The 13,777-nt window shown below is 36.1% G+C and overlaps 1 protein-coding gene across 2 annotated transcripts in view; it reads right to left on the bottom strand.

The window, feature by feature from the left end:
• rock1 (Rho-associated, coiled-coil containing protein kinase 1) overlaps positions 1–13,777 on the bottom strand; it is a 68,000-nt gene that overhangs the window by 12,106 nt on the left and 42,117 nt on the right. The window contains exons 22-33 of one of the 2 annotated variants that reach the window (XM_016516718.1): positions 13,218–13,321; positions 12,898–13,063; positions 11,776–11,869; positions 11,611–11,699; positions 10,618–10,809; positions 8,595–8,760; positions 4,208–4,278; positions 4,021–4,109; positions 3,808–3,886; positions 2,378–2,639; positions 942–1,149; positions 224–636 (exon numbers count right to left, since the gene is read on the bottom strand). In XM_016516718.1, coding sequence (XP_016372204.1) covers positions 585–636; positions 942–1,149; positions 2,378–2,639; positions 3,808–3,886; positions 4,021–4,109; positions 4,208–4,278; positions 8,595–8,760; positions 10,618–10,809; positions 11,611–11,699; positions 11,776–11,869; positions 12,898–13,063; positions 13,218–13,321 — 1,572 coding nt within the window. In that variant the 3' untranslated portion in view covers positions 224–584. Of the gene's footprint in view, positions 1–223; positions 637–941; positions 1,150–2,377; positions 2,640–3,807; positions 3,887–4,020; positions 4,110–4,207; positions 4,279–8,594; positions 8,761–10,617; positions 10,810–11,610; positions 11,700–11,775; positions 11,870–12,897; positions 13,064–13,217; positions 13,322–13,777 lie in introns of those variants that run through there. The other variant, XM_016516719.1, reaches the window with a different exon arrangement.

Here is a 13,777-nt window from a genome sequence, read left to right as displayed (position 1 = left end):
ACAAAACCGGAAATTGAGGGGTTATGACGTCATTGGCAGGCGACACAATGACACTATAGACACGGTCCGTGTCACTAGTTAAAATTGCTTATTTCTCTGGATTTAAACATTCTTCGAAACATTTGGGATAATGTAAGTACACAAGTCAGCAAAATATATAACACCGTTCTAGTGGTTTTTGGATATTTTAATAAAAAAAATCTTACATATTGTGCCTTTAAAGTGTTATTTTTGCTAACACGAGTACAAATAAGATGATTTTGGAGCGTTTGTATTGAATGCCACTTCATTAGCAGGGGGAGGTCAGGAGTGGGTTTTCTAACAGAATTTAAAAAGGGGAGATTTGAAGTTTTAAAGCCAAGCCCGTAGAGAGCCTCGGTCCAGCTGAAGGAAATTCCCTTTTAATTGCCCAGAACTGGTTAAGTTTGTAAAGGAAAGAATCTGCCATTCTAGTAAACCCACAGTAAACAGAAAAGCACACCCCTCCAAAGAACACGTCACCACAGTTAAGCTCAACCGTAAAAACACGGAGCATTCGACTACACCGTTAGAAATGTAAGGTCTGGAGAGGCTGTTTGATGCTGTCAGCATGTACTGGATGTTGTGTCTGCCGCTTGGAGAAAGGACTGCGCCCTGCTATGAGACAACAGCAAATAAACAGCCCGTCACGAGACCACCCTGCCTCTACAGCCACCGAATTATGGCCTTCAGTATCACAAAGCTTTTTATATCTTGAGCGGCTACAGGTTGAATCTCATAAAAACATGCCCCGGTCACATTTCATCCCTAATAACAAAAATTATATTTTTTATTACGAAATGTTACATTTTTGGGACCATTGAGGCATTATTTTTATGACAATCAAGCTCTTCCCACACCCTCTCAGCTCTAAATGCATGACGTGATTTAGGCTCAGCGTGGCTCTGTGTGGCTGTAGTTACCTTGGCTTGCCCGACATGTTTTTGGGGTTCATGCGGAAGGACTGGATTGCTACGGAGCGAGTGGACATGGTGCGAGGAGACGCTCTTGCGAAGGTAGAAGGAGGGGTCTTGGGAATCTTCTTGCCGAGATGACCGATCCATTTCTTCTGCTCATCTTGGGACAAGGCCAGGAGCAGCATGTCTCTAGCTGATGTCACATCATAATTCACTGAGGGACAAGAACAAAATGATATGTGAGTGTGTTGCTGTGAGATGCTCTGTCATTAGCCATTTTCCCACATACAGTCTTTGCTGTAGCCATGAAAAGGATCCATGTGTCGACTTGGACCGATGCAGAGTAGTGATGTCCAGCTTGCACACAATTCGTTCTTTTGAACCAATTATTTTTGGATCGCACTGAATCGTCTGAAACAGTTTGAGCAGCACAGATCTAGTTTCATATGCCTGACAGTCACTGACAGGATTCGAAATGAGCCAAAATAACAGTGCATCTGATCCTTTGACGAATGAACTCATTAGATAGAGCAATAATGGACCGCATTCATGAAAGCCTGTTAGAAAATTTAATTTTATAAAGACAATAAGAATTAAATATTTGTATGAAATATTTTGTCATTGTACTAAAAATAATGAAAACATTATCTTTATAACATTATTTAAAAAAACAAAAGTTAATAATTCAGAATTATTTGTATAGCATCATTTGTTATTGGTTCAAAGCAAGTTTTTTTTAGTCTTCCTGAAATTTTCTGTGGATCTCAAAAAACAATCCAAGTTGTCTAAAGCATGGAAGCATTTCAGATTAAATACTTCAAGAAGGACGTAAGCACATGGCTTCACATGACCAGATGATCATATCACATGCTGGTGTCGTTCAATAAAGCCGAAAGGTGTGTTTTACATTTACATTTAGTCATTTAGCAGACGCTTTTATCCAAAGCGACTTACAAATGAGGACAATAAAAGCAGTCAAAACTAACAAAAGAGCAACAATATATAAGTGCAATGAATTTAGGTAGATGGGTGCAGAGCCAGTGGTGGTTTTGTAGGCAAACATTAATGCCTTGAATTTAATGCGAGCAGCTACTGGTAGCCAGTGCAAATTGATGAACAGAGGTGTGACATGCGTTCTTTTCGGCTCATTAAAGATTAATCTTGCAGCGGCATTTTGGATTAATTGTAGAGGTTTGACAGAAGTGGCTGGAAGACCTGCCAAGAGAGCATTGCAATAGTCCAGCTGTCCTGTTTTGCAATGACATTTTATGCTATTAATCAAAGACACAATTAAGTACTTATTAAAGTGATTTCAGATCAAACTGTAAGCAAATGTAATCCATTTTTGGGACCTTTATGACAATAAAAAATTTCATTTACAATTTAAGAACATTTCAGTCAAAATATCACATTTTCTGAGAGATTTTCTGCTGGTGGCTCACCTTTGCAAGGAGCGATAACATCCTCCTTCTTGTCCAGATGGTCCTTGTGGCACTTGACGTGGCATCGGCGGCACTCCAGGGCCGGCGGAGGCTTGAAGACGTGCCACAGCGGTTTGGAGCAAGCCTCGCAGTTCGAGGGGAAATGATAGAGAGTGGGGATGAACTCATGGCCTTTGTGGGGCAAGCAGTTGGTCTTGTCACCCTGAGGAACACTCTCCACCTCCGCTTCCTTCCTGCACTCACCTTCATTAGCATACAGGATCTAAAGAACAAAAACAGATTTCAATTCGTAAATCTGAGTAAACGGTTAAAGGGTCACGATCTTAATATACATGCATAATGCACGATATCACATTTTTTATCAGTGCTCCAAATATTGGATTCCAAATTACATGACAAAAATTATAGTTAGTAACATAATCCATTACACATTTCAGGTAATATAATCAGACTACTTTTAGATCACTTTTGACCTAACACGTTTATCACATTGATTTAAATAGGACAATCTTGTACCATATTGATATAAAAATACAAAAAGAAAGAAAAGAAATTCCATTTATTGTTATTAACAACATTAAACATTATATAAGCTAATAATTAATTAAATCATAAAAATGTAAAATTAAATCTTTTTAAAATTACAACAATCAAAATAAAACACAAAGAAAAAATATTATACCTGTGTGCCTGCATGTCATGTGACCATGTGCATAAAATGTAATCTTGTAATCAATAAAAAAGTAACTGTAGCCTGATTCGGAGTATTTTAAAATATAATATAATCTAATTACAAGTACTTTAATTTTAGAACCTGATTACGGAATCCAGATTACATGTAATCGGTTACTATCCAGCACTGTTTTTTCACCAGTTTTGGGGATTTTTGTGTTCTTTTGCTGTTTTATATAGAATTATGCTAATTGCATCAACACACACTTTGGGCCTTGAACATGAAACATGTGGACAGCAAATTCATTTCTGCGTAAACTGTAACCTCGGCTCCCCAAAATGAGGGAAAGACACATTGCATCAGCAACTGAATCTATGGGGAAACACCTTTCTCTGAAAACTGTGAAGCCCTGTTGAAAAATGCTACTGTAAATCACTGCTCAATGGCGTTTGAGCGTTCTTAATTTAGTGCTAATTTATGCTAATTCCTGAGAATCTGACGACTAAGGCCAAAAGGGACGTTCTCTTTCAATTTAGGTTCACTCGACATTGTCCTAATGCACAACAAACAGTGTTACTGTGATATGAATGTACATCAGTCACATCGCCCACCCTTAACACTGTCTGCTCAGCTTTCCTACAGCAGTTTTTCAAACATGATGCAGCACAGTTTAACTATGTGTATTCTTGCAAACTGCATTGCATAAACAAAACTTTATTAGACAGAATGGCTAAATAAATAAATCAAAATAACTGACCTGGAATATTCTTGGAATTTCATCTGCCTCCGCTCGATAAACGTCGCCTTGCGTGACAGGACGCACATGGAAAAGTTTGCTGTTTTTGAAAAAAAAATTAAGTTTTAAAGTGGCAAAAGGAAAATCATTGCATTTCATATGCAATGAATGAATGAAACGACCGGTTAACGTGTATAGTTTGATCCATGGATAGTTATTCATCAGAATACTTACTCAATGTCTAGTACCATAGAAGGGTTGGACTGCTCCTTGTCTTGCTCATCATTGTAAAAGAGAATTTTTTTACTGCTCACCACAACATACTGAAAGAAACAACAACAACACATTTTGAAAAGGGTGGGTCATGCATGTCCAAATGCACAATAATAGTTTAATACACAATTCTTCATGCAAGTCTTACCTGCTTTTTCCAGCCGTATCTTTTAATATTTGCCCTATTCGGTATCGCGAGCCAGCCTTCAAGCCTTGATTCTGAAGACAAAATCCATGCATAATAAAGTTCAAGCCAGAATTTGAACACACAATAGAAAAAGACATGCAAGGTCATCTGGAAAAACAAACCAAGGTCGTGACGCAATCCCTAAAAATCAAAAAGCTTTTACTAACATGTGTAAACCAGGTACACTTTAAAACAACTGCCTCACGTCACAGGGTTGCAGCTGTAAAATCCCATGCTGCTGAATTCAATATGAAACAGCATTCGCATTTCATTTCAACTTCCATGATGTTGCCAAGTGAAACAAGGAAGAAAGAGCAGGTCTTTATTTTATCAATCAAGAAAATGGGATGCTCCACAATCGCTATCAACAGCAGCTATTAATTACTTGATTAACATGAACAAACAGCCGAAAGTTGTTTCAGTGGTGAAGCAATTTATAATAAAACTATGAATGCGTATCGCATATCAGCAGTATTAGTAACTGGCTCGATGAAGTTAAAGTGACAAGACAAGCCTGTAATTCTGCCCTTCAACCGAACTGCAATTTGCAATTTAATTAAAATGTTACTGGTTTGAAAGCATACTTGGTGGGAAATACAGGTAGGTGACAAAAGAACTGTTTAAAGAATCATGCATGAACTGTGTGACTGTGACTGCTAATGTTATTCATTCTGTAGTGAACATGCTGCTGGTGCGACAGATAAACGTACCGTACATACAGTCAACATACACTAGTGCCTAACAGAGTGCTGCAGTCGTGACGTCAAAACCCAGAAGTCTAAATCACCACAGATTCCCCTCAAAGGTTTTTAATGTTTTTTTGTTTTTCTTCAAATCATGAGTAAAATAATGCCAAACGTTCTTATGTAGTTCCTTATTACAATAAACGGTAACACTTTACAATAAGGTTAACATTAGTCAACTACTTTAGTTAACATGAACTAAGAACGAACCGTAGTTCTACAGCATTTATTCATCTTAGTTAATGTTAATTCCAACATTTACTAATGCATTATTAAAATCAAAAGTTGTATTTGTTAACATTAGTTAATGCACTGTGAATTAATATGAACTAACAGTGAACGACTGTGTTTTTATTAACATTAACAAAGATTAATAAATACTGTAATAAATGTATTGTTCATGTTAGTTAATAATACATTAACTAATGGAACCTTATTGTAAAGTGCTACCAAATAAACATTACTGCTTCAAAATTCACATTTTCAGTGTGTAATTTATGTTGTAGAGGAAAATCTCCACTTATTATCAGTTTATTTTTACCACAGGCCTTGTTTTACTTGAAAATAATTTTAAAAAAGCATTATAAAATCCCATAGGAAAATCTCAAATCTCTCCATGGTGAGTTATTATTCTTCTGGGTTTTGACGCAGCACTCCGTACGGATCATATTCCTTCATTTGGGAAAATTTTATTTTCAATGTCAACAACTCTGATTCAATTATTACCACTTTGTTAGTTAATAATACATGAACTAATGGAACCTTATTGTAAAGTGCTACCAAATAAACATTACTGCTTCAAAATTCACATTTTCAGTGTGTAATTTATGTTGTAGAGGAAAATCTCCACGTATTATCAGTTTATTTTTACCACAGGCCTTGTTTTACTTGAAAATAATTTTTAAAAAGCATTATAAAATCCCATAGGAAAATCTCAAATCTCTCCATGGTGAGTTATTATTCTTCTGGGTTTTGACGCAGCACTCCGTACGGATCATATTCCTTCATTTGGGAAAATTTTATTTTCAATGTCAACAACTCTGATTCAATTATTACCACTTTGGATAAAAGTGTCTTCTAAATGAACCCACCCAGACTCGGTCAATATCTCCACGCACCCCAGACTGAAAACACTGGTGATCAATTAATAAACCTAAACTTTTATTAGTTATTAAATGATCCTCTGATTGCTACGGTGCATAATAGGGCTGCAACTAATAATTACTTTGATAATCAATTAATCTGGCGATAATAATGATATAATGAATGTTCCTATGCAGGCTATGCTATTGATTATTTGCAAAATTTGTAAATATAAACATTACATTCTAAAACAAAAAACGACTGCTTGCTTACCGTTTTAAAGCAAAAATTAAAATCACTAAATTAAAAAAAATGATAAAACCAAACCACAGACTAAATGTTAGCTAGTATGATGAACACGCACTCATCGGAACACAGTAATTATTACATTTACACCCATTCACTCTCTTAAAGCCCCTCTACTGTAACTGCTCTAATAAAAACGTACTGCATGCTCCGTCTGTTTGACACACATGTGCACCGGCGCTCAGAGTTTACAGACACTTTCAGGACTAGCCTTTATGAAAAACAGAAATAATCTTGTGACTTTCTAACATTTACAGATAAGGATGCAACTGTGAAATGTAAGTTATGCTCTTAGGAAAAAAACGTCTCAAATGCTTTAAACAGCACACGTATCTATCAAGCGCCTGTCAGGACAGACTGCAATAAACCATATGCTTATGAGTTAGTTTGAAGCGCTAATATACAGCATTCTCATGTTTAAGACAACTTGGGTCTGGAACTTTTCCCGCAGCAGCTCACTTCATGTGCTCCGCTATATATCATATGCATTTTGTCTGTAAAAATGTGTTATTCACTGCTGTAAAATGACGTGACCGGCGGATGCGACTCGAACAATCAGGTTCGTCCAAGTATTTTTATTATCGATTATAATCAGTGTAATCGATTAGTTGTTGCAGCCCTAGTGCATAATTTGTCATTTGAAGGCAACACCAGCTTCATCACATTCACTTATCAGTATTGTAACCCAGGCCAATGGGCCACACGCACGCACGCACGCGCACACACTAAAAGAGTGTGACTTTAATATAAAACACCTCTGAAAGGTGCTCAGAGCAGGGGTTAGTAGTATAAAAAAGATTTGAATTAGCTAAATATTTTCCACTAATTTCAGTAGTTTAGTATTGAATCTAAACTCATTCAGCATTGCTCCCTATCATTATAAACACTCTGAGTAGCTTATTTCGGAGGCGTCACCAAAACACAAGATGCGTTCATTAAAATAAAAACAAAATGCCACCCAAGAGCACAATTCAGGCATAACAGGACCCCAATCTTAAAGTTACTCACAGAGGACAAAGAATAGAAGATACAAAGATAAGGAGAGCAAGAACCACCGACTACATATGAGGGAGAACAAGAGAGGAGAGAGGACTTTAAACACAGATAACGGCAGTCGAAACATCCTATCATCACAGCATTAAAAGTGATGATGAGCGCAATTTATGTGCTGATAAAGGAAATCTGGTAACACTTTAGATTAGGGAACACTATTCACTATTAACTAGTTGCTTATTAGCGTGCATATTACTAGCATACTGGTTGTATATTTGTACTAATAAAGCACGTATTAATGCCTTATTCTGCATGACCATATTTTAGATCCTAAACATAACTACTACAACAACTAAATCACTTACTATCAATAAGCAGCAAATTAGGAGTTTATTGAGGGAAAACTCTTAGTTAAAGGAACAGTTCACCCATAAATGAAAATTACCCCATAATTTACTCACCCTCAAGACATAGGTGTATATGACTTTCTTCTTTCAGACGAATACTGTACAATCGGAGTTACATAAAAAAATATCCTGACTCTTCCAAGCTTTATAATGGCAGTGAGTGGGTGTTATTTTTCAATAGTCCAAAAGAAGTCCAATAAAGTGCATCCATCCATAATAAAAAGTGTCCCAAATATAAATATATAAATGTATATACATGTAAATATTTTCTATATATATATATATATACTGTATGTGTGTGTATTTATATATACATAATAAATATATACAGTACACATACATATATTATGTAAACAAAAACTTTTATTTTGGATGCGATTAATCGTTTGACAGCACTAAATATATTTTTACATGATAAAAATGCATTCCAAAGAATCCCTTCTCACCAAGTCTATATTTTTTAATGAAACGATGACCAGCAAAGTTACAATTTCTATTTCACACCGTTTAATGAGAGCATATAACATTGGCATATTATTTGAAATCTGGAATCAAATTCAGTTTGAATAGTTCTGGATGAGAAAATATGTAAATACATGTAACACTTTACAATAAACTATGAATTATAGGTAAACTGCCAAAACATTAAATCATTTATTTTCTGTATTTTGTTTGCTCTGCATGATTTTTGTAATGAAATGTTTTTAAATCCATTCCCAGCACACATGCACTTTCAACTGGTTGAACCTCTCTGCTCCTTAATTTACCTGAGATTCATATAACAGAAATGCTCATATTTTGTGAGCGTGTCCTTACCAGCGATGTTACTGTCCGTCTCGTCTGGCTGCAGGCTGGTGACGCTGGAGTTGTCCACGCGGAGCTGCAGGTCGTTCAGTTTCTCTCTAAGCTGCTCAATGTCACTCTCCTTACTGTCTAGCTGCATCTGCAACTCATTGCGATATGTGCACTCCTCTGCCAATTGCTGCAAATACAGGCAACAACATTAACTAAAATTACTAACACTTGTGCTGTGCTGAAACTCCTTTACCTAATTTGGTGTTTCAAGTCAAAAATGCTTGTTAAAATTGCTTGTATAACTCATTATGCTGTAGTATTATAATTTTTTTTTTAATTAGCACAGGTTTAGTATTTCTTTTTGGAACTGACTGATCATAAGCTTCACAGATCTGAGTGTATGCATCTCAATTTATGAGTGAAAAAGCATTATTTTGGGATAATTTTGGCAAAGTTCATTCAAAAACGAAGTCATTTTTAAGTCATTTAATTTATAAGTCATTTTTGTAGGCTGGTCTTTTTTGACCCACAACACCCAGGTAACAAGGTGAGAAAACTGTCAGTTTTTTGAGGGAAGTTGTTTAACCCTGTGTGAGCAAAGTCAGTCAATTTTAGTCCAATGTGATAAAATTACCTGGCATTTTCAGGAAAAAGAAAATCCTCAAATGTGACCCTGGACCACAAAATCCAGGGTCTTAAAGGGTTAGTTCTCCCAAAAATGAAAATTAGGCTGTGTTTTACTCACCCCCGAGGCATCCTAGGTGTATATGAATCCAGTCTGAGTTATATTATATATATATATATATACTGAGCTCTATCTTAGTTAAAGGAACAGTTCACCCATAAATGAAAATTACCCCATAATTTACTCACCCTCAAGACATATATATATATGACTTTCTTCTTTCAGACGAATACTGTACAATCGGAGTTACATAAAAAAATATCCTGACTCTTCCAAGCTTTATAATGGCAGTGAGTGGGTGTTATTTTTCAATAGTCCAAAAGAAGTCCAATAAAGTGCATCCATCCATAATAAAAAGTGTCCCACACGGCTCCGTAGGCGTAGTGTAAGGTCCGGTGAGAATATGCTAGAATATGCAACGTTTGTTTACAGGAGCAAAGGAGAGCCGTGTGGGACACTTTTTATGATGGATGGATGTGCTTTATTGGACTTCTTTTGGACTATTGAAAAATAACACCCACTCACTGCCATTATAAAGCTTGGAAGAGCTAGGATAATTTTTAATATAACTCCGATTGGATTCGTCTGAAAAAAGAAAGTCATATACACCTAGGTTGGCTTGAGGGTGAGAAAATTATGGGGTAATTTTCATTTATGGGTGAACTAACCCTTTAATAGTGAATATGTGTTTTCTTAATCTAAAGTGTAACCGAAAATCGAATCTAATTAATATCATAAATACACACCTGATAAATATTCCCTAACAAACTGACATGGATTAGCACAAATAATTTAGGCAAGATAATTTTTTTTTATGAAACGGCTAACTAATATAAACAGAATACAGACATAATTTTTGTTTTAAATTAGTGCTGTCAAACGATTAATCGCATCCAAAATAAAAGTTTTTGTTTACATAATATATGTGTGTATACTGTGTATATTATGTATAGTGACCGTTGTTTTGTTTTGATCTCTCCCCTGCGCTTCCGCGTGCGTCACTTCTGAGCGACGCATGTGCAAAGCCGACCTCATACGTCATCCAAAAAATTTACCCTTATGACTGGTTTTGTGGTCCAGGGTCACAAATGACTGGAACACAACATGAGTGTTTCTCACTCTATCGCAATGCTTGGCTCATGAATATTGACATTATTCTGATGTTGCTTCCTGAAGCGTCTAGTCAGGTAACTCAATAAGTTTTCACGAGACAAGCCTTCACTGCAGCAGGACTGGAATATTCTAGTTGAAACTGACTTTGATAATCATCAGATTCCACTGATTGGCATCAATGATAAAAACTGAAAAACAAAGTGAGTAACTTTGTTACTCTGAAAACGTTAATAAACATTAACTTGCCGCTTGCATCTCGTTCAGCTCCTTCTGGTACTTGATGGCCATGTGGTTGAACTTCTCCTTCTCCTGGTTAAGCTCCAGCTGCAGCTTGCGGTTCTCCTTCTCTTTCTTGCGCAGGTCAGTGGTGCTGCCTCTCTTCTTCTGGTCCAACTTCATGTCCTTACGGTTCATGATCTCAGCCAGCTTATTCACCGCCTGCAGTCACATGATGAGGCGTTAAGATGCAGTATGACTACAATGTTTTATTAGAAAGCAAAAGATTTTTGTCTTTTCTGACCTCATGGAACATATTTAAATGATAGGGTTTGGTCTTCATAGGCGCCACACAAATAGTGTTACTCAAGAGACAAAACTTGTAATTGACTTTGCTGTTACTGTTAACAACCAGATATTCTAATAAGCATGAAAATACAAAAATAGCATATATAGCATGTAAAACTTGATTTGAAAAAAAAAAGTTTCCAATTTCACCTTTTGTTAACTGAGGGTTATTATAATTAACTAAAGCCATAAAAAACTTTTTCATTACATGACATAAAATAAACGCTAACTGAAATAAAATAATTAAAAAACGTATTATATTTCAGCTAATTTGTAAGGCAACATTTCTCATTTTCTTTTAGTTTAACTTGATGTACTAAAATAGCTAAAACTTAAATAAATTAGAACTACATATGCATTTAAAAACAACAACAAAATGACAAAAACACAAAACAAAATTACTAAAACTTTAAGTAAAATTAACATGAAATCAGAAAATAGAAAAATAAAAGTTAAATCAGTAAAAGACACACGTGACCAAAACAAGCCTTAAATGTGGCTTACATTTAGTCTGTTTGTATTTGACTCTCAGAAGGCATCCCTATTTCTCATATCTTATTCATTTTCACACATTCAAATCATTCAAAATGACATTCGCTTTTCACTTTTAGCTATATAAACAAACATTATTTTTTTTTACAAAGGTCTGTGTTTAATGCTGTATGGTGGTTATACCTGGGTCTTCAGAGTTCTTTCTATATTAAGGGCCTTCTCGTAATTGGCCTTTACTGTGTTTGCCAGCTCCTCCTTCTCTGCAGTAAACTCTACAGGAAGACATTAGAAAAGTTATGATAATGCATGAAGATAAAGTGCAGGTTAACCAACTGGAAATAATATTACCTTCTTCTCGAGCTCGGAGTCTCTCGTTCAATTCTGTCTTCTCCTTACTGAGGATCTCCACATCTTTGGTAAGGGTTTTATTGGATTCCTCAAGCTGAGTGAAAATGCATTAAAATCTAATTAAAAGCCACTGATATAACCACAGAGTTAAAAATAACGACCAGAGCTAAAACAACAGATGGCTTGCACAGGACATAGAGATCTGATACTGAAAATATGATGGAACACAAATGGGACTGTATACACTGTTAGGGCCCTATGATTTCCGCGGAAAACGCGGACGGAATCGTGGAATCCAGTCATACAAACTGAATTTTTTGTATAACGCGGAATGTCATGGAATTTGTCAAATTTTGAATGAATAAATCAAAAGTAGGTCAGTACATTTAAATCAAATGGCAATATGGACTAGTGTCTGTGAATATTAAATACAAAAATATGAATGCTGCATGCTGCATGTTTCACGTACTAGCGCGCGTGATGCTCGCGATGTTTTCAGCGTCTGCCGTCTCATTAAATGAGGGCATAAATACATGAACAACATCTCCAGAACTGCTCTGAGAGTCACTTCATGAACATTTGACTGTTTCATTTAAGAATAACTATCGTCATATCATATACTCACACAAACAAACGGCAACCCGTCAAAATAAAAGTTTGGTTTAACTTGAAAAAATTGTGACAGAAATATATTACTATTGTATAGTAGAATGTACGTCTTACTACTATTTCTACGAATAAAATTATTAAAACGTTATTTTTAAGGAATAATCACGCAAATTTTCTTCCATGTTTAAATTGTACCATTAAACCTCTGTTGTGCAGCACTTTGTTTGCCAAAAAAAAATGAAAGGGCTTCTTTAATTTTCATTTGATTAAAAGATAAATTAAATTGATGTTTCATGCAATCATTTGATTAAAGTACAAAAAATGGGTTAGGGTATTTTATGGGTAACCCTAACACACAAAACGGGAAAAAATGGAATCCAGAAAAGTTCAAATGAGAGAGAGAAAAAAAAAACGGGATTTGGAAAAAAATAAAAGGGATTTCATAGGGCCCTACATTGTCCGATTCAGAGGATGCCTGTCCTTCACTAATAACGGCTCAGGTGAGGCACAGACCTGTGTGATGGTCGAGTCCTTCTCTGAGATCTCCTGTTTGTACCGTGAGGTGGCTTTCTTGTGCTCCTGAAAGAGTTCAAAATACTGCTCCTCCTGCAGCGCGCGGGCCAACTGCTCCGACTCGGCCTTCGTCATGGTCAGGTCCAACTGAGCAGAGAGCGACTCCCTACAAAAAAAAAAAGGAGACGCAGTTCACAAGATGACATTCAATATAAATGCTGAACAGTATTTCAAAGTCACAAGATACTCTACAGTTCTTTATTCATTTTTTTAAAGCAGCCCTTTTGCAAATGCTACTTATTGATGAAAAGGACTTTTACTTCTCTAAGTACAGGTCTTGGACTTTTCTGAGAGCCTCTTGAGTATGTCGATTCTTCTCCTCTATCTCTTCCTTTAGCTCCTTCACCTGAGTTTTATAGAGTGTCTGAAAACAAGAAAAAAACTGCTTGTAATAAATGACGTGACTGCTAGTGATGTCACAATGAGGAAATGGTCATATCAGTATATAAACTTGCGACAAAACTAGTATTACTGGTAACCCTGAGGGGGGCTTTGGATGCTTTCTGTTTCGCTTTCCAGTTAGCGATTTTGGTGTACAGCAAGTGTCAAAATGAAGACAAAAAGAAAATTAAAACTAAATTCACTGTTGATGAAAGTGCTTGCATGTTTTATTGCCAAGAAAACCAACACATTCACCTTCTCTGGTTTAAGAAGCAGTCTTTTATTATCAAAAAAATCGCCACTTTCACTACTTTTAACTGTCCTGAGCGCGTTCTCAACAGCCGGCGCGTGATGCGGCTTCTTCTTCTTGCTTTACGGCAGATCGCAGACTTATAAGTGCATTACCGCCACCTATCTCTCAAATGGACCATTGACACTC

Source organism: Sinocyclocheilus rhinocerous, unplaced genomic scaffold, assembly GCF_001515625.1.
Source record: "Sinocyclocheilus rhinocerous isolate Xijiao unplaced genomic scaffold, SAMN03320098_v1.1 scaffold807, whole genome shotgun sequence".
In the NCBI taxonomy this organism is placed as follows: Eukaryota; Metazoa; Chordata; class Actinopteri; order Cypriniformes; family Cyprinidae; genus Sinocyclocheilus; species Sinocyclocheilus rhinocerous.
This window is presented reverse-complemented; position numbering and strand designations above follow the sequence as displayed.